Source organism: Staurois parvus, unplaced genomic scaffold, assembly GCF_062004578.1.
Source record: "Staurois parvus isolate SC_StPar_1 unplaced genomic scaffold, SC_StPar_1.0 ptg000611l, whole genome shotgun sequence".
In the NCBI taxonomy this organism is placed as follows: Eukaryota; Metazoa; Chordata; class Amphibia; order Anura; family Ranidae; genus Staurois; species Staurois parvus.
The window spans coordinates 507,501-528,926 of record NW_028318407.1 but is presented as its reverse complement, the minus strand read 5'-3'; the positions used below and the strand labels follow the sequence as shown (position 1 = coordinate 528,926).

The following is a 21,426-nucleotide window of genomic DNA, read 5'->3' as shown; positions in this document are numbered from 1 at the left end:
TAGGGACCAAAATACCTTCACATAAATTCAAGGGAGAAAGGGAAACCTAGCCTAATGGTTAAAAAAAAAATAAAAAAAAAAAATAGTTCTAGCATTGTGGACCCGAGAGGTGCCCGGACAGGTGCAGGGTGACAAACTGCTCTCAAGGACCCTGGAAAGCATGACATGCTTACAATGGCACAGAAATTGCCATGTTATACGGGTGCTCTGGGGTCCTGGCCAACCACAACATTGCCACCAGGAACAGCAGCCTTCTGTATATGATCTACAGCTCCCACCAAATGGATGGTAATTGATGTTCATCTGAAGTCCAAAACAACCAAAGCTCTGTCCAATCCTAGGACTGGACTGAACCATAGGCTCTTCTCTAATATAATGCAGCTGGCTCTGCCAGGTGGCCTTGGCCCTAATGGGAGTTCAATTGGCCACAACTCAAGGAACCTCTAGCAACTTCTGGAGGAACCCTAGGACTGCACAACACCCAGGTTGGGAATGGCTGCTTTAATTGGAACACTTTTTCAAGAGAATTTTTCCCACTTTGGAGAGGTGTGTGGGTCTTTTTGTTTTTTTTTTTTTTTTTTTTTTTTTATTTTCTTTTTTCACTTAACAGATCAGAAGGGGAAACCGTATCCCTCAAGGCAAGGAAGAAAAAAGTAAAGGAGACCCTTTCTTCCCTAGGCATGACTATTAGAGAGGTAAGTCTTTAGTATTTGTAGACTTGGCTTTGTACAAACAGCATTGTAAATTGACAGTGATCTCAAACCAGCATCATCCCTCCAGATCTGCTCCTCTCACCTGTCCATGGACAACCTGGGTGCTGACTCAAAGAAGTCCATCCTGTTCACCATTTGTAAGGAATAGATGAATGAAAACCACACTCCGATCTCCGCTTTTCAAAACTTTCATTCTATTCAACAATCAACACTGTATGTAGGGTAAACTGGATGCTCGGGAGCAATAAAACAGTACGGGTTTATGCTCATGCATGTGCGCACATTGCACTGCTGCTCATACTCCTAGGTGAAAGGGCAATACCAGATGTGCTGTGATGGCTTGGCATGCACACTTGGCACGCAACAGCCTATTTAAATAGATATGCTGCTTGGGGAAGTTGCTGAATGGTGGTTCTGTGTGTCCTGAGAACTGATCCGTTGTATTTGTCTTCCTGTACATGACTTGACTTCTCCCTGAGCTTTGTCTCAACCTTGCTCCTCTGGTTATATTGACCTTGGTCTGTTCATTGGACTTGCCTCTGCTTGCTGCTTCTGTACTGCTTGCCCGGCTGTTACTGACCTTGGATTGCTTCCTGGACTTGCTCTGCCTGCCGATTCGGTCACTTGCTGACTGGCCTGCTACCATCTCTTGCTATTGTGCCAAGCTGCTTCAGCATCCTGTCCTGAGGATTGAAACTTCCAGCTCTACCCACCTAAGGAGTGGACATAGTCAGCCACTCTGGCATTCATGCCACTCCATGCCCTCGTACTCCCTCTGCCTTCAGGAGTGTAAGGCAAGAGAGGCCTCGGCAATGTTCCTGTCTTCACCAGATACCTGATGGTATAGCTGCAACCAGGATGTCTCCATCCAGAAACCAAATGGTATGGGATCCTCCTGCGCTCATGGGAATAACTGACACAATACAGCTGCTGTCACTTTAACTAATACCAATAAGTGCAAGAAATAAACATAAAATTAGTGAAGCGCTTGTATCTCATGAATACAATCATGTGTCTCCATAAAGTATAATAGTAAATCAAAGTGACCACGATATATATTAAAAATATGTGAACTCCCTCTAGTGGATAGAAAAAATAATGTCAACCGAAATGACTATAATGGCTAAATATCACACATTAAGAACCTAAATAAGTAGTGCATAAATCAGATATACTAAACAAAGTATATATACATGAAAACAGAATAATTGGCCACATACAATGGTGTCTAAATCAAACATAACTAATATATGCCATAAGTGAAAAAGACAATATCAAAGGTGAAAAAATATTCCATGCATGTGACTGTGCTTTAAGCTGGAACACACACGTGATCTCCACTTCTAAGTGCAAGTACTCTCCTTCAAATGGCAGCAATGCCTGCTCACCTCCCTTCCTCGACCCACACAGGGCCTCAAAGCAGTTACCACCTCAGTGGTGTATTCCTCTGGCAGACTCCTTAATCCTCCTCCTCTCTTATGCAACTCATAAAAAGACAAGAAAGCCTTCCATAGTGTAGTAAGTTTTTTAATAGGCAAAGTAAAAAGTGACAAAGTAAACCACTCACATGCTCCTTTCCATAAACAAGCGTTTTTCCCAGCCTGTGGGTAGATATGCATGCACCTGGGGGAATCCAATATGGCCACTGTGTCCGGACATACGTCACCAGGAAGTAGACAAACCGACGCGTTGCGTCACGTGCGTCGTGACTTCATCAGGGTACCGCCCCCTGGTGACTCAATGGTATTTATAGAGAAAAAAAAAAAAAAAAAAACCTAATTGGATTCTATTGCGAGGGCGGGCATACGGCGGACATCTTATTGAAGTCCTGCACTCACATATCACATACATGAATCTATCCCATATATGAATTCTAGTGCTGGGTACGAATCTCCCTATATCATATTCAAGATATATCTATGTGGGAAAAGAACGGATGATAAATATAAACCTATATAAACCACATCTACAACTAAATAAATGCACTGTTATCGAATCATGAACTTTATTAATCATAAAAATGTTAAAACCATTACTCATAATGGGCTTCCTTATTAAATAGATATATATATCTCCTAAATGAACTGGGAAAAAAAAAAATAAATAAATAAATAAATAAATAAAAAAAAAATAATAATAAAAATAATAATAAAAATAATAATAAATATGAAAAAAAAAAAACAAACGGTCATTCGGATAAATGCTCAAAGAGCTCGTTTAAATGTCAATTTTAAAAGGAGAATTAAAATTAAAATTAAATAAAGTGGCATGCACAAATACCAATAGCTTGGGTTTACAAAAAATACATTCGTCATATTAACAAAATTAAAAAATACAATAAATAAGTTAATATTACCAGAGATAATTTATATATAAATTATTATTACCAGATCAATCTTTTAACATTTAAAATACACATTTTTAAAAATCGCTAATAAAACAGTTGAGATCAAACTCAATATTAAGGCCATGCGGTGCCTGTGTATGCATGGTATACATCCATCTCGACTCTGCCTGACTAAGGGATTTAATCTTATTACTCCCCCTCCAATGACTCACATACTTCTGTATACCCCAAAACTTGAGTCCTGACGGGTCTTTATTATGCTGTTTTAAGAAGTGCCGGGAAACGCTATGTTTAGGGAACCCCTTTTTTATGTTTTGTACATGTTCCCTCATGCGTTTCCACATAGGCCTTTTGGTTCTTCCTATATACTGATAACCACATGCACATTCAAGGCCATAAACTACTCCCTCTGTGTGGCATGAAATGAAATCTTTAATCTTATATGTTGTACCATCATAATTGGCCTTGAAAGTGTTACATTTGCCATTTTTACCTTTGGTTGCTCTACATGCGTAACATTTTCGGCACGGAAAAAAACCTACTTGGTCAAGAAATGTAATACTCTTCTTTTTGACTGGTGGCTCAAGCACATTTTTAACTAGTTTCGTCCTCAGAGAAGGGGCCTTCCTATATATAAATTTTGGATTATCTCCCAAAATCTTATTTAGATCAGGGTCCGTCTTAAGAATAGACCAATGTTTAGAAAATATTTTCTCGGTTTTTTTTTTTTTTTTTTTTTTTTTTTTTATAATGGACATTGTAGTCCAGAATAATTTTTTTTTTTTTTTTCAGTTCATTTAGGATATATATATATCTATTTAATAAGGAAGCCCATTATGAGTAATGGTTTTAACATTTTTATGATTAATAAAGTTCATGATTCGATAACAGTGCATTTATTTAGTTGTAGATGTGGTTTATATAGGTTTATATTTATCATCCGTTCTTTTCCCACATAGATATATCTTGAATATGATATAGGGAGATTCGTACCCAGCACTAGAATTCATATATGGGATAGATTCATGTATGTGATATGTGAGTGCAGGACTTCAATAAGATGTCCGCCGTATGCCCGCCCTCACAATAGAATCCAATTAGGTTTTTTTTTTTTTCTCTATAAATACCATTGAGTCACCAGGGGGCGGTACCCTGATGAAGTCACGACGCACGTGACGCAACGCGTCGGTTTGTCTACTTCCTGGTGACGTATGTCCGGACACAGTGGCCATATTGGATTCCCCCAGGTGCATGCATATCTACCCACAGGCTGGGAAAAACGCTTGTTTATGGAAAGGAGCATGTGAGTGGTTTACTTTGTCACTTTTTACTTTGCCTATTAAAACTTACTACACTATGGAAGGCTTTCTTGTCTTTTTATGAGTTGCATAAGAGAGGAGGAGGAATAAGGAGTCTGCCAGAGGAATACACCACTGAGGTGGTAACTGCTTTGAGGCCCTGTGTGGGTCGAGGAAGGGAGGTGAGCAGGCATTGCTGCCATTTGAAGGAGAGTACTTGCACTTAGAAGTGGAGATCACGTGTGTGTTCCAGCTTAAAGCACAGTCACATGCATGGAATATTTTTTCACCTTTGATATTGTCTTTTTCACTTATGGCATATATTAGTTATGTTTGATTTAGACACCATTGTATATATCCATCCAGAAACCACCACTTAATGTGCCTCACCACGAATGGCTTGGTCAGGAAGATAACCAGAAGCCTTACCCCAGCTCTAACCTAACCCTTTTGACCAATCCATCCATGGTGAAACGTTTTTATACTGTTGATGATCACATAAATGTATTTGGAAGAGCTTTCCTTCAACCTCACACAATGAGAGCTCCACACAGACTTTGCTTTGTCCTCCACATGTATCTAGTTTTTGTTAGGTTTCCTTTCACTGTCCAATACATACTCCATCTGTGACATGACTTATACTAGCGGTAAGCATTTTCTTTTTTCTTTCTGAAGAATTGCGACCCTCCTATAATCGCGGTCTTGGGATCTGGGGGAGGACTCCGTGCCATGGTTGGTTTTTTGGGAACGATTTCGAAACTGACTGAACTCAAGCTTTTAGGCACCGTGACATACATCGGTGGGATATCTGGATCAACATGGTATATACATTACAGCAATTTATTGAATACATAACCTAACAGCTATTGTTGCTTTTTAGCCACTTCATGCTTGGGGCAATTTTTTTTTTTTATTTTTTTTTTCTTGCTAGATAATTGGAGTGCATTCATAAAAGATGGATAACTTGCCTATCAAACATCCAACATCCTGTTTTACCATTCCAGGTGTATGTCATCTCTCTATTCCAAAAGTGACTGGTCAGACTTTATACACGTGGAAAATCTGGAGAATCAGATCTGTCAGCAAATGGAATCCAACAATGAGCGGGAATGGACAGGGCCATTGGAGAAGATAAGGGAGACATTTCTTGGAGATTTCTTTTCTCTTACAGATCTTTGGGCCTATACGGCTGTGTTCCTAGTCGTAAATGCAGTAAGTACAAGCTGGGTCTTCTCCTCTTTGGTTCAGCAGGGGTTCGGTGAACTTCAAAGAAGTGCACCTCCCCCCCCAAACTGTAACAGGCCACATTACCTCAACTTGGGGGGGGGGGGGGGGGGGTGTAACTTGGGACTCATGTTAATGAGCACAAGGGCCTCTTCCCCACCACCCTGGACAGTGGTTGTGGGGGTCTGCCGATGGTTCATAAAAAAAGTAACTTAAAAACAGATACCCAAATGCTTGAAGTCCGTGTGGGTTTTTCCTTTTTTTTTTTTTTTTCCCCTTTAAACCCCCCCCCCCCCCCCCAAGAAAAACTTGCAAAAAAGTCACTGTAAGTCAATCTTCAATCATGATGCCTGCTGACTTGCTGAAGAGAATTTCTGAGGGACTAGCCTGTCTTGAAGGTAACATCAAGCTGAATGATACCTCCCCAAGTTTTCATTTTATATAAATGAAAGCGCAGGGATGATGGTGACCACAATGCCCATGACAGTGTCACTGCTATCCCTGCCCCTTTGCTTATGTGGCCGGACAAACCCAGCCATGTAAGGCAATGTGTCGGTAACATCAGCAGTTGCTATGGATGCAACTAGTGAAAGTGGGGCAATTACCTTGCGATATGACACTGAACCTTGGTGTGCACCACTATAGACACTGATCCTTGGGGTGCACCAAAACAACTTATTTAATACTCCTTCTTTTTTTTTTTTTCTTTTTTTTTCTTCCCCCCCCCCCCCCCCCCCCCCCAGATTAATGACGGAAAGCTGTCCAGTCACCAGAAGATGTGTGAGGACGGTGAAGTCCCGTATCCCATCTACTCTGCTGTGGCAAAGGATAAAATACACGACAATGATTCAGGTGGTTTTACTAAAATGGCAATTTTTGATTCCTCACCATATGGGAGTTATGATTCTTGTAAAGAAAAAATAATCAAAACTAAAATTGGGGCTTGGGCTGGCCATGATCTCTCCGCTTCCACATACTGCTTTGCCCATTTCACTACAGGCTCCTTCCCTGGTAACTAATACCATCCACCTTGTGTTCTTCTGATCAGACCCTTTGTAGCTGTCAATAAAACTGCCTATCAAGCTAGTGGAGTTCTAAAGTTGGCCATACGCTAGTAGATTTTCATATGGGGGGGAAAAAAAAACAAACTCAACAGTATGTTCAATAAGTTGGAATGTCTTATGAAAGTACTTCAGAATTTTGTTTCCCAGAACTATGCTCACCTCCACTCCAGTTGTGGTGTCCACAAGGTCATTCACCCACCGTGTACCTCTTCGGCAGGTCATCCAACTTGAGCTCTTTTACCTTTTTGGCTGGCAGGGTCGGGATGACATCACTCCCACAAACGTGGCGGTTTTAATCTCAACAGATGCCCAAATTGTTCCCAGCTCAGTGTGCGTGTAGCTCAGTATACAGAGAGGACACGCGGGTAAGACTATTTTAATGCAGAAAAGACATAGTAGATCCTCCAAAGCATAGCAGGGAGAGATGGAAGCACACACCGAGAGCCGTTCAATTGCAAATGTGACAGGAAGGCTTCAGCTCCATCCCCTCCCGAACCACACCCTCTACCACATTCTTCCATTTCCCCCCCCATGGGTTCTACCATTCGGCCCATGATGAGAGAAATGCATTAGGGAGTGTGGTTCAGGAGGGGATGGAGCTGAAGCCTTCCTGTCACATTTTCATATGAATGGGTCTCTGTGTGGGCTTCCATCTTTCCCTGCTATGCTTTTGAGTATGGGACAAAGCAAACCCTGTGAGAGCTGCACCCAACAGAAGTTCCATCACTGGGTGATTCCCCTTTGTTAAGATCTGTATGTCTGGGGGTGTGAAGGGTTGGACTGTTACTTGACTACTTTAGCTGGCTGTCAAAGTGGTCTAATGATCAGAAAGCCGGTCCTGTCAACTTCTGATCATTGGTATGGTGTGAGCTGTCTTTTGACAGCTCAGTTATGTTGCTGGGAGTGGCCAGTGAGCATGTTCTCAGCAAAGAAAGCTCTGCTGCCCATGGACACATAATGTGAGACATGTGGGCATTTAAACCAACTCCCTTTCCCGACGCACATTTATTTGGGTGGCAAGTAAAGGTCCACTTTAACATTCAGTTTTGAAATGAATGAAAACCATATTTAATGATAGAAATTTTCCATCCTGCTCCTTTTTACATCTTCTCATCCCTGCAGCCAAATCTGAACATTTTGATCCCCACCAACCATTCAAAATTAAGATGACTATTCCAAAAACAATCACTCAATTTTGTCTTGTCCTTGATGCCTGGAGGCTCATGGTTTTGCAGTGAATCGGGAATAGAGGTGACTCCATGGTGTGTAGAGGACACGTCTCTGGATGGACAATCACTAACTGGAGGAAAATCTTCTCATTTCAGAAGCTTGGTTTGAGTTCACTCCACACAAGTCAGGATTTCCTTCTCACAAATGCTACGTAAAGACTGAGCACCTGGGGTGTAGGTTCAAAGGAGGATGTTTATTGGAGGAGCTGCCTGAACATGACCTGATGTATCTTCAAGGTGAGCCCAATCAGAAATGGTCCTTCATTAATGAGGCAAAAAATCTTACCTGTGCAAATGATCATCGTACCAAATCAGATAATTTCCATTGGGTGTTATTTTAGTGGGAAAAAAAAGTAATTTCCTGCTCTGTAATGGTTATGCAGAAAAGTCCTGATCCTCTTCTCAGGTCCCCCACTGATGTTCTGGGCTCCACCCTCAAGCCAAATGCCCCCACAGTAAGCCGCTTGCTATGGGGTCACTAATGCATGCTCTCTCCTGAGCCCTGCACTGTCCATAAGATGCACACAGCTGGGCTCAGCCCTGCCTCCTGTTCCTTTGTCACTGGCTGTGGCAGCCAATGGCCATTAACTACCTCCCAGGGGGACAGAGGCCCCAGGGAAGAGGGAGCTCTGATCAGACCCTCCTTAAGCATTCATATTCCCAGCCACACCTTCTGGGCCTCCCTCCCTGGAATTGGATGAGGTCATAACTTAGTGACTGACCCCAGGAGCATATTTAACACAAGGCACTTGCCTAGGGTGGCATATTTCAGGGGGGCAGCACCACTCCCTAGAAGTAGGGATGAAAGAAGGGACAGTTACACCATGAGAACCAGGTGGGATCCAAGAGCGGCTGCTTGATGGTGTATGTAGAGCCTGGCTTTCGTTCCTGGGGATGTCTGGAGCTGTGAAGATACATGGCTCTGTATTGCCTGGGGGGGGGGGTGTAGTGGATGGCTCTCCTGGGAGGGGGGCAGGGGTGTTGGTCAATGTCAGGCTCTCTCCGTGTGAAGGGGGGGTTGTTTGCCGGTGTCTGTAAGGGAAGACTATTTTTGTGTTGCCTAGGGCAGTGGTCGGCAAGCCGCGGCTCGTGAGCCACATGCGGCTCTTTACACACTTTTAAGGCAGCTCTTCTGTGTGCCGGGCGCCCGCTCCCCTCCCTCCTCTCGGGCGGCCGCCCCAAAAGTCAGGACTCTGCAGCTAGCCCAGCAATGGGCAAACTACGGCCCGGCGGACCTTTTAATCCGGCCCGCGGAGCGTGGCAAACATTGGCTGTCAGGATGTAGGCGGGGCAGCGTGATGAATTCCTCTCCTCTCAGTCCGCCCTGAAGACCAAAACAGCGCGGGAACACGGTGAGAGGAACGCGCGGAGCAAAGGTAAGTGAATTGACACAATATGGGGGATGAATTACTATAGGGGGGATGAATTACTATAGGGGGGATGAATTACTATATGGGGGGATGAATTACTATAGGGGGATGAATTACTATATGGGGGGGATGAATTACTATATGGGGGGGATGAATTACTATATGGGGGGGATGAATTACTATATGGGGGGGATGAATTACTATATGGGGGGGATGAATTACTATATGGGGGGATGAATTACTATATGGGGGATGAATTACTATATGGGGGGATGAGTTACTATATGGGGGGGGATGAGTTACTATATGGGGGGGGATGAGTTACTATATGGGGGGGGATGAGTTACTATATGGGGGGGGATGAGTTACTATATGGGGGGGGATGAGTTACTATATGGGGGGGATGAGTTACTATATGGGGGGGATGAGTTACTATATGGGGGGGATGAGTTACTATATGGGGGGGATGAGTTACTATAGGGGGGATGAGTTACTATGGGGGGGATGAATTACTATGGGGGGGATGAATTACTATAGGGGGGATGTATTTTCAGTTTTAAAAATGTGGCTCTCAAAATAAATTTCAATCGTGGTTTTGGTGAGATTTGGCTGTTTGGGGGAAAAAAAGGTTGCCCACCACTGGCCTAGGGCAACACAAAAGCTAAATACACCACTGACCCTCCCCCACACTGTTTCTGGAACATTGTTCCTGCCTACCTCTGGAAAAATCCACCACCAGGCTTAGGGATAGACCTGACCGACCTGAAAAATACAATTCTGCTCAAATAAGTCCATCAGAGCCAAATACGAAGTTCATCCAGCCTTGGACATGGCGGTACAGCTACATACATATATCTTGGCTCTTTCCGATGGCCATCATCTGATGTCTACATCCCTGACAGTTGGAGAGAAAACCCCAAAAGTAAATATGAAAGTGTATATGCTTATGGAACTATTATGGCTATACGTTCATTTATAATTCCTACCTGGGATCTTCATTGTATTCAGCACTAATCTATATATATTTTTTTTTTCTCCTCTGCAGGATTGTGGGGCAGTGCGCTTGGCGCTGATTGGGTCAAGTTGTTCTTTCACGGTAGGTGTTTGAAATGTATTGAAGTTCTTCTTCTACAAGGATTCCCAGCCTAACAACTCGCCAACCCCTATCCAGCTAATTGATGTAACAGTTATCAAAAGCACATGTAGTGCAGACCCCATACCGGTCCCACTGTCCCAGGTTCTAGTTCCCATTTAGTGCACAGCAGCCAGGCACAAGGTATTTTCTCAGCATTTCAAGATTGTTCAAGACTAGGGATTAGGGTGAGCCTTGAAACCTAAAACTAGGATGCTATCTTGCAAACATTTAACTGCAGAAAAGGTGATCAAGGTAGAATGAACTGGAGAATCCCACTCCGGAAACAGTCCTGGACAGCAGAATCTGGCCCAATCTCAACAAATGGCCACTACAGCAACAGTCTCCCTCCCAGGATTTATTTCGGGTCTCTACTTGCTGTGCCCCTGTATACATGGATGCCTCTTTCTAGTATCAGCCCGTCCTTGTACGATGAGCTTCCCGGCCAAATCCTCCACACTTTGCTCCAACGCTTCCTGCAGCTTTGGTAGTGGTTTCCCCAGCTGTCCTTGAGAGAACCTCATGCAGACTTCAGGCTGGGTCACTCTCCAGCAGGCAAAGGACCCTGCTGTTCGGGCCCCAGGCCATTTATACCTTCCATCCCTCTGCTGGTCACTTTCCCGACCAGGGAATGGCTGAGGCTTTATGAATTATCAGCTCAGGATCAGTTCCTTCTAGCCCAGCAATGGGCAAACTACGGCCCGGCGGACCTTTTAATCCAGCCCGCGGAGCGTGATACTGTCAGGATGGCTGTCGGGATGTGTGTAGGCGGGGCAGCATGACGAACGTGAGGGGAGCTAGGCTCCTCACAGTCCGCCCTGAAGACCGGAACGGCGCGGGAACACGAGAGGACCGCGCGGAGCAAAGCTAAGTAAATTGACACAGGGGGGACATGGGGATGAATTACTATATGGGGGATGAATTACTATATGGGGGATGAATTGCTATATGGGGGATGAATTGCTATATGGGGGATGAATTGCTATATGGGGGATGAATTGCTATATGGGGGATGAATTGCTATATGGGGGATGAATTGCTATATGGGGGATGAATTGCTATATGGGGGATGAATTGCTATATGGGGGATGAATTGCTATATGGGGGATGGATTGCTATATGGGGGATGGATTACTATATGGGGGATGGATTGCTATATGGGGGATGGATTGCTATATGGGGGATGGATTGCTATATGGGGGATGGATTGCTATATGGGGGATGGATTGCTATATGGGGGATGGATTGCTATATGGGGGATGGATTGCTATATGGGGGATGAATTGCTATATGGGGGATGAATTGCTATATGGGGGATGAATTGCTATATGGGGGATGAATTGCTATATGGGGGATGAATTGCTATATGGGGGATTAATTACTATGCTTACTATAGGGGAATATTACTATACTTACTATGGATGACACATACACATCATTCATCTACTCTTGGTCCGGCCCCCGGGTCCAATATATGAACCCATTGCGGCCCTCAAGTCAAAAAGTTTGCCCACCCCTGTTCTAGCCCACTATGTTCCAACACTTTCTGGAATACAAGGAAAAGTGAGGATGCAGAAGGGCCCATTTTACTTGTCTAAATCTGTAGTTACTCAGCATGCTGGTTCCAAGTCCTCCATCTTCCTCACTGCAAAGTGGAAGGTTCCTTTTGGGTACAAAACCACAGTCCAGGTAAGGGAGCCCTCCAGACATTCCAGTCCTAATGAGGCTCAGAGTAGACAACTCTTCAGTCTTTCAGCAAGATCAACTGGAAGTTTGTTCTCTTCGCCCTTCTTCCTCTTTTTCTTTCCCTTCCTTCCTATTGGCTGCACCGCACATGGGTTCCTTAAGCCTCCTGGGGTATGTTATGGGCATCTCCCAGGGGGTAGTGGGAGCAGACGTGTCATGCCACGGATGGGCCTCCAGGAAAAATAAAACACAGAAATGGCCCTCCAGAATAAATACTGCCTAATATCACATGAGGGGCTTCAAAAGTATCCGCACTCATATTTGAGTAAAAATAAAAGTGTGTAAACTTCTTTTTTTTTTTTTTTTGAAGAACCCTCATGTTACTTGTATGTTCTTAAAGATAATATAATTGTTGTTTGATTTACAGAAACGTACAAAAAAATGATTGAATGCACGACTAGAGGTAAGAAGTCAACCACTTGGTAAATTCACTTCCTATGATCCCATTTCTGTATATTATGTATGGATGATCTTCAATAATATGACATTTTAGACACTTGCACTTCCAGACTTTTTTTTTTTTTTTTCTCTTTAAATACAAAGATTTGGAGGTATGCCATCACAGGGAACTTGGAGGCCTAATTATTTTCGTGTGGTGGGGGGGAGGGGCTTTTTTTTTTTTTTTTTTTTTTTTTCTCTGAAGGGCATAAGTGCTTGGTTGTAACTTAGTTTTTTTGCAGGGGAAAAAATAATTTTAATCACATAAGGGGCATAAAGTCCTCTTTGAACCCCTGATGTCTCATCTGGCCTCCATTAACCACTTCCATACCGGGCACTTTTATCCTCTTCCTGCCCAATTTTCAGCTTTCAGCGCTCAGTTTGACAACTGTGCGGTCATGCAACACTGTACCTAAATTACATTTTTATCATTTTGTTCACACAACTAGAGCTTTCTTTTGGTGGTATTTAATCCCCACTGGTGTTGTGTGGGGATTAAATACCACCAGGCATCAATGCCTATAGCCAAGCATTTAAATAAAATGGATTTTTTTTTTTTTTTTTTTTTTGTGATTTGGCCACAGCTAATCGCATGACAGATGGGCTGTGATTGGCCCAATATGTACCACGTGACCAATCACAGCTAGTAACACAAATGTATACGATGAATGGAAGCTATCCTTGCTTTACAATTGCCGTGTGACCTGTAATTGGCCACAGCGGTCACATGGTACCGGCAACAGGCCAGTACGCAGATCGGTCATCGGCTATGTCAGGATACAGCTGGTGACAGATCTTGAAGCAGCGCGGTGGTGATCAGGAAATCTCCACCCAGACCGCTGAAAAGCCCGCCCTGCCATCATTTTACTATTGGCCCGGAGGGAATTGGTTACAGCTGAGAGTGCATATTGTGCTCCATTAACGTCTCTACCTGCCACAAGGGCCACAAACGTGAGAGCCGGACCTGGAAGTGACATTGATCCACGGTTCTTACTGGGTAAGGGAGATCAGAGGATGGCAACAAACCATTTACCCCTGATAGGGGTGCTTACCATGATCATTTGTATCTATGCATGTAAAACAGGATGATTATTTATGAATGCTAAAAATGATGATTTATAATTCAGGAATTGTGGTTATGTCATGATTAATAATCATTCCTTATAAATGCTGAATATTTTTATAATTGTTTCCTAACAAATCCCGGGGTGTTTATATCAGAATAACAAATATGGGTTTGTTGGGGTTGTTGATTATTCCAGAATTTGTAAATTTCATAACCAATCCTGAGTGTTTGTAGTAATAAAAATGAGGATTTGTGATGAAACTGACAAATATTCAGGAATAATAACAAATACTCAGGATTTGTTATTAAACTGACTAAAATGATAAATATTCAGAATTATTCCTGGTTATCATTTTTGTTGGTTTCATAATAACCAATCCTGAGATTATAATTTTATTGCCGGCGTCCTTAACCAGTGAACAGCAGGTTGTCAAGTAGGCCGCTGCGTCCTTAACAATGATGAGTCGTTCGCTCTCAGGGGGTATAAGGGGCCCCAGATGCAAACACTCCTAAAAACTTAAACACCAGCAAAAAAAAAGCTAATTTGCTTTTTTTCTTTTCCAGAGTTTTTGAGTTGCTATTGTGCATGGAGCCTAAAAGGAGACAGTACAAGTTCAATACAAGAGATTTAGGAGGGCCCTGATCCGGAGAGCTTACACTCTAATGGGCATTAAGACGTGTTTTCGCTTCAGGCATTAAGATAATGAATTCCACCGTCCTGTTGGTTCAGTCATGGATATCGATCCTCTATGGTGACTGGGCAGATAGCTGGTGTGCAGCTCCTTCTCTTCTAGCACACCAGCAATCATCCCAGTCACCATGTATAGAGAATCTGCTTGTCTCCTGCTAAAGCTACATCTCAAACGCGTTTCATCAGAGGTCCAATCCTCTATGCATGACTGGGAAGACTGCTGGTGTTGCTGCTCCTTCTCTTCTAGCACACCAGCTATCATCCCAGTCACCATGTATAGAGAATCTGCTTGTCTCCTGCTAAAGCAACATCTCCAACGCGTTTCATCATAGAGGTCCAATCCTCTATGCATGACTGGGAAGACTGCTGGTGTTGCAGCTCCTTCTCTTCTAGCACACCAGCAATCATCCCAGTCACCATGTATAGAGAATCTGCTTGTCTCCTGCTAAAGCTACATCTCCAACGCGTTTCATCATAGAGGTCCAATCCTCTATGCATGACTGGGAAGATTGCTGGTGTTGCAGCTCCTTCTCTTCTAGCACACCAGCAATCATCCCATACAGATATAAAAAAAAATTCTCTCGTCCTTGTCTCCTTCCAAATCAGCTCTCTGATGCATTTCACCCTCTCATGGGCTTTGTCCTAGAGGTCTAATTCTCCATGTATGACTGGGCTGGTTGCTGGTGTTGCAGAGCCTTCTCTTCCAGCACACTACTAATCAGCCCAGTCAACGTGTCTAGAGGATTGGCTTCGGCTGGTCTCCTCTCAAAGCCACACCTCCAATGCGTTTTCACCCTCCAATGGGTTTAGTCATAGAGGTCCCATCCTCTATGCATGAGTGGGCAGATTGCTGGTGTTGCAGCTCTTTCTCCTCTAGCGCACTAGCAATCATCCCAGGAGATATATATATATATATTTCAGCTGGTCTCCTTCCAAAGTAGTGCTCTGATGCATTTTACCCCCTCATGGGTTTTGTCCTAGAGGTCCAATCCTCCATGCATGACGACTGGGCTGGTTGTTGATGTTGCAGATCCTTCTCTTCTAGCACACTACTAATTCGCCCAGTCGACATGTCTTAGAGGATTGGCTTCAGCTGGTCTCCTGCCAAAGCCACACCTTCAACGCGTTTCACCCTCCCATGGGTTTAGTCAGAGGTCCCATCCTCTATACATGGTGACTGGGCTTATTGCTGGTGTGTGGCTCCGGTCTTCCACAGTCATTCATTGGGTTGGGTAAGTCCTACTGGCACAGTATTGGAGTCACCATGTTGTTGCAAGTCAGTGCTGGGAGCGGCGCTCTTCATTTTTACTCGCCATGCTTCTCCATCGCTGATTTAATCATCTGTGATGTGTGGAGCACATCGGACCGGGACACTGCAAACCCGAAAGTTGGATGTCTATAGCGGCGGATTTTTGAACGAATGTTTTTGTATGAATATTTACATGCAGGGGCGGACTGACCATTTGCAAACTCGGGCACTGCCTGAGGGCCCGGGGTCAGTAGGGGGCCCCATGAGATGCCCCTAGTATTCCCCCCTTTTTTTTTTTTTTTTTTTGTTTGGGTGAGGACACGGGGGCCCCATGATTCTCTATTGCCCGGGGGGCCCCATAAGTTGTCAGTCCGCCCCTGTTTACATGAACATTCATACAATAATTCTTTTTACATTCCATGACTGAGGGAAAGTCTTTCAGAACTTGTTTGCTTCTAACATTTGCATTCGGAATAAAATGTCATCTGCTGAGGGAGAACCACATACACAGATGTATTGTATGTAAGATCGAAACGTGCAAATCCCCAATCCACTGAAGTCAGAGCTGCAAGTATAGAAGAGGATATCATCTCTTGAAAGGCAAATTCAAATGGATGCTGTGCTAGGTGACCATTTGAGATAAATTGATTGCAGAAAATGTTTTCATTCAATTCCTTCACAGCAGTAAATCATCAGAAATGGAAGGAACGTTCTTAGAATGAAACGCTTTGAACACCATCTCACTAGTGTACAGTCCAACTCCTGCAGATTGCTTCCCTCATCGTCTCCTCTGGATCTCCTCCTCCCAGGTCTTCCTCCATTCACCTCCAGATAGAAGTTTTTGTGTTTTTTAGCTCTGGATTTGTTGTACTTATGCCGTTCACTGACTGACCTCTCATCTCTTATTTCCTCAAATAGTGAAAGATGGAAGTGTGGGATACTGCAAAAGTAAGATTTTATTTTTTTTTCCCTTTTAATCGTGTCCTTGTTTATTTTCTAATTTCCATTATAACGCGGCAAAAGAAACCCACGTCAGTTTATAGAGCACATTACTAGTCTGATTGTTGGAGAATTCCAGATATGGATTGTGATACATTGTTACTTTGTTCTACATCACCAGATTCCAGCAATACAGGTCTGTGCTTGCAGCCAACAAGGCACCGTGGGGTTTAAATGTGCTCAAAAGTTTGCATCTCCTGGCAGAAATGGTGACATTTTGCATTGATCTTGAAAACAGGACTGATCATGCCAAAGTGTGTGTGTGTGTGTGTGTGTTTACATTTTTATAGGGAAAGTTGATCCAGGGAATATCCGATTGCCTCTCGGGGGATCAGGAAGGAACTTTTTCCCTGCAGGAGAAAACTGGATCGTGCTTTGCTGGTTTTTTTGCCTTCCTCTGGATCAACTGTGGGTGTAGGATTATTATATATCTAATTTCGGTATCCACAATAATTATCTGCTTCAAACTGTATAAAACTAGCAAAGTAGCCCAAAAAAGTCACTTTCACCCCTGAAAGTGAACAATTAACCTTTTTTTATGCCAATCTCTATTTAAATCAGACCAAAAAATAGTCTACAAAAAAATTTATATATATATATATAATTTATTACTTTTCCGTGTCCAACTTGCCCCTCCACACAAATCCAGATAAAGTGTGTACCTCAAATACATGGAAAACTAAATAGTGCATTACCTTAACCTCCTCGGCGGTCTGATTATTTCCGATTTTTGGTGCTCAAAGCCAGTGTATTGGTGTGATCGTTTTATATGTATATTGTGTATCATCATTTATAGGTGACACCGAATACAACACGTTTCATTGGCTGTTTATACATATCTCTCAATGAGACGTACAGCAGTAACACATCATCCTTTCAATACTAATTTGATTTTTTTTATTTCATGACCTTTAAAAATCAGACTTTGATACAATCATCATACCATGCAATGTTGCACACAGGCAGATCTCATCCTTGTGTCGGTGGTATGTACACGGCTCACACTGTTTCCATTCATTTTATGCAGGAACCTGGAGAAGATTCTGTCTATGGATTTCTGGTAAAAAGGAGGATGGTAAGAAGATGTCACCTTCTTCCATACACTGATCAACAGATAACATGACCACCCACCATAACCCGTTCAGCCATGGACTCCACTAGACCTCTGATGGTATGCTCCGGCACCAAGCTCTCAGGAGCAGATCCCTCAAGTCCTGCAGTTTGGTTCCTCCAATCCTTACACTTGGTATTTTTATTCTGCTTTCAACACGTCAACTTCAGGGACAACATGTTCGCTTACTGCCTAATATATCCCACCCACATTCAAGTGTCATTGTAATGAGATAATAAATGTTACCTCACCTGTTAGAATGTTGTGGCTGATTGGTGTACAAGGGAGGGAGATGAGTTGGACAAAGAAGAATGGAAGAGTGGGAGACGGATGCCTTGCACTGGAGAAAAGCCAAAGCAACAGCATTTTTATTGGTACCATTTTGAGAGCTCAGTCTCGAGGTGGAGGAGAAAACTTTAACTATAAAAATGTTTCTTTGACTATCTTCTGATTTTGCTTTCTGTTTTGGATTTGTATGGATATCTCTTCATGGGTGAGTACCTGGGCACTTGCCTTACAAATACAGGGTGCAGTGGTATCCCTTGGGACTGTATGTCATAATTGTATCATCTGATGGCCTTTGCAGACATTGGTATAGCTTGTAAATCAATGAAAATGAGTGAGCGCTTTAAAGGACGAGCAGCTGAAACACATAGGACAACCAAAAAAGTTCCTCATATAAATGTAAAATAAAAGTGCAGCGCTAGAAAAATAACAAAAAATCAAAAATCAACGCACATAAAGTCAATAAAAAATAAGTCCACAAAAAAGGAGGGAGGGGAAAGGCCCTAGGCCAAAAAAAAGTCTCAAAAAAGGACTACTTCAAATGCCCATACGCACTGATCAGAGGTGTATGCACTGTGGTAGAGATGGAGTTGAAGATGTAGTCAGGGAACAGAGGTAGATGTAATCCCCTGGATCAGTGAAGATCCCCAGATCAAGGAAGCACACGTTCCACAAGACAGCAAGGAAGCAGTCACAGCTCCACCAAAGAATACCACCACTCCTTCACTTCATATCAGCGGCATCTAGGAGGAGATACTCCTCATGAAAAGAAAAGCCCATGGTAAGATATAATAAAAAGCATTTAATGAAATAAAACAGGATGCATCCAGAGTAAGTATATGAAAAAGCACACCGCTAGCAAATAAACATGAAAGCTAGCAGTGAAGGCGGAACAAGACTAACCGTCCTGTCAGATGTAGTGGCCGCCGGAGCTCCCCAATGCTCCGACGGCGTGGCGTCAAGGCGTGCGCAGGTTCCTCCTAAAAAGGAGGAACCTGCGCACGCCTTGACGCCACGCCGTGTATGGGCATTTGAAGTCGTCCTTTTTTGAGACTTTTTTTGGCCTAGGCCCTTTCCCCTCCCTCCCCCCCCCCCCCCTTTTTTGTGGACTTATTTTTATTGACTTTATGTGCGTTGATTTTTGATTTTTTGTTATTTTTGTAGCGCTGCACTTTTATTTACATTGGTATAGCTTGCATTGCCTATATATGTGTTTTTAGGAGTTAGTATCCTCAGGTTTTAAAATGGTTTCACCCCCATCCGGCACCTTCATTTTTGCTTTGTGTAGCGGATTGTTAATCCAGGAGCGTATTGCTGCTAATCCTTCAGAGTTTTATACTTAGACCCGTTTACAGTTCAAAAAACTCAGGCCTTTTCCCCTTTCTGACTTTATCTCATAATGCCTCTGTATGCTCTTAAAGCTTCTGTTCAGTCAGTTGCCTCCCTTCATCACAGGGACTTGGTATCCATTGACATAATGGATGCATATTTACACATTCATATCTTCAGAGGTCACCAGGTCTTCAGTGGTTACGTCACTTTTTGCCATGGGTGACAAATACTACAGCCTAGCCTATGCTCTGAGAGCCTTCACAAAAGTCCTTGCACTGGTTCTAGGCCTTCATCTGAGAGGTAATTTGGTCATTGGAAATCTAGATCTACTGCTACCAGAGTAGACATCTCTGACCTTTTTGGACCTGTGGTAATCACACTGAGAACCTTGGAGAACTTCAGATGGTTCCTGTACACCAAGAATCTCATTCTGTCATCACAATTACATTTAAAGCATTGAATTGATCTTGGACTTTTCATAATCGGACCTCTCTCTCAGATCTGGAAGGCTGAGATCCTTCTTTTTTTTTTTTTCCCTATCATTCTGTTCAAGGGAAATATGTTTTTGATGGCTTTCACGCTATGGGGTCAAAGATATGTGGTTCCTTCGACATAACCCCCCCCCCCACACACACACACACACACACACACACTTTTCTTCCACAATGCTATATACACTTCTGGAGTAGATTACCCCCCCCCCCCCCCTCACACTGTCCCGCTTAATTGCTACTCATGGGGCACATCAATGCCATCTTGGCTCCCGACCTGGACAGACCTACCCAACCAAATTTTTTTTCCACTGATCTGGTTAATTGGGCATGGGCAGCAGGATTGGAAGAAGTTTGGAGATAACAACATCCTACCACTCTCTTATTCCTGTTTCTCCACCTCCTATAAACTTCCTCTCATTGACCTGGCTTTGGCTAACGCCACATTGTTGGCGGATGTTCTCACTGCTTCCTACCTATCCAGCTGATTATCAGACCATTGTCCATTGGCCCTGACACTCTGCTCTCTCTCTTCTCATAATGCCTCCATCTGGCAATTGGGACCCCACTTGATCTCCCACCCAACTGTTGAAAATGCTATTCCACCATTGCTAAGTGAGTTTTGGGACAATAATGCTGGGTCATCCTCCAGATGTTACATGGGATGCCTTTTTAAGGCATATACAAGAAGAATACATTTCCTCTATTGCTGTGGTCTGCAAAGCACACACCACTACCACCCACACCCTACAGGAGTCAGTGGAGGCATGTAATACCAAATATACAGCAGATCCCTCTGAACCCAACTTTGACCTCCCCTCCATGGCCAAAAGAAAATTGCACCTTCACTTAGTTGAAATTACCAGATTGGATCTTCTTAATAGCCGGGCTCATGACCTGTCAGCTTTATTGGATCAGTTAGCACTGGGATGGCTCTCAGATGCAGAGTGCAAGACCATTACTCCAGAGGAGGTCTCTACTGCTATTCACTCCTTCCCTTCTGGGCAAGCCCCTGGTCCTGAGAGCCTCCCCATTGACTTCTACAAGACTCATGGTGATATACTCACCCTGTTTTTAGCTTCCCCGTACACATGGTTTCTTAGGGTAAGCTGCCTTCCTCTATTAATCATGCCCATGTGGTGCTAATCTATAAACCCCCTAAGGATCCCGCCTCCTGTAGGCCAATCGCTCTGCTCAACACTGATTTTTTTTTTTTTTTTCCCTTTCTTTTTTTTTTTAAATCCTAACCAAGCTTCTTACCCTGCAGCTGCAACCATTACTACCTACCATTATTGACCTGGACCAAACTGGGTTCATAGAGCCACAGACATAAATATACGCAGACTGTACACAAACATTCATGCTACCTATGCCAATGTGGGTTCTAGGGTGGTGGCCTCCCTAGATCTTGAAGGCCTTTGATACCATTGAATGGTCATTTCTCTGGGAGGTACTTCATAGAATGGGCTTTCCTCTGGTTTTCATTACATGGCTCAAGACTCTTGATGCCAATCCTACTGTTGTGGTCCAATTGGGTGGTGGCCTGTTGGCCACATTCTCTGTCCAGAGGCACTAGGCAAGGTTATCCCCTCTTCAGCTCTTTTCGCCATAGCTGAGGCTCTCTGTACCTCCCCTAACATC

The 21,426-nt window shown here is 43.4% G+C and overlaps 1 protein-coding gene across 1 annotated transcript in view; it reads left to right on the top strand.

Moving 5' to 3' along the window:
* LOC149449593 (cytosolic phospholipase A2 gamma-like) overlaps positions 1–21,426 on the top strand; it is a 109,543-nt gene that overhangs the window by 8,987 nt on the left and 79,130 nt on the right. The window contains exons 3-9 of the mRNA XM_089693044.1: positions 611–695; positions 5,034–5,179; positions 5,363–5,570; positions 6,326–6,434; positions 7,972–8,112; positions 10,291–10,341; positions 19,472–19,594. Coding sequence (XP_089549170.1) covers positions 611–695; positions 5,034–5,179; positions 5,363–5,570; positions 6,326–6,434; positions 7,972–8,112; positions 10,291–10,341; positions 19,472–19,594 — 863 coding nt within the window. The remainder of the gene's footprint in view (positions 1–610; positions 696–5,033; positions 5,180–5,362; positions 5,571–6,325; positions 6,435–7,971; positions 8,113–10,290; positions 10,342–19,471; positions 19,595–21,426) is intronic.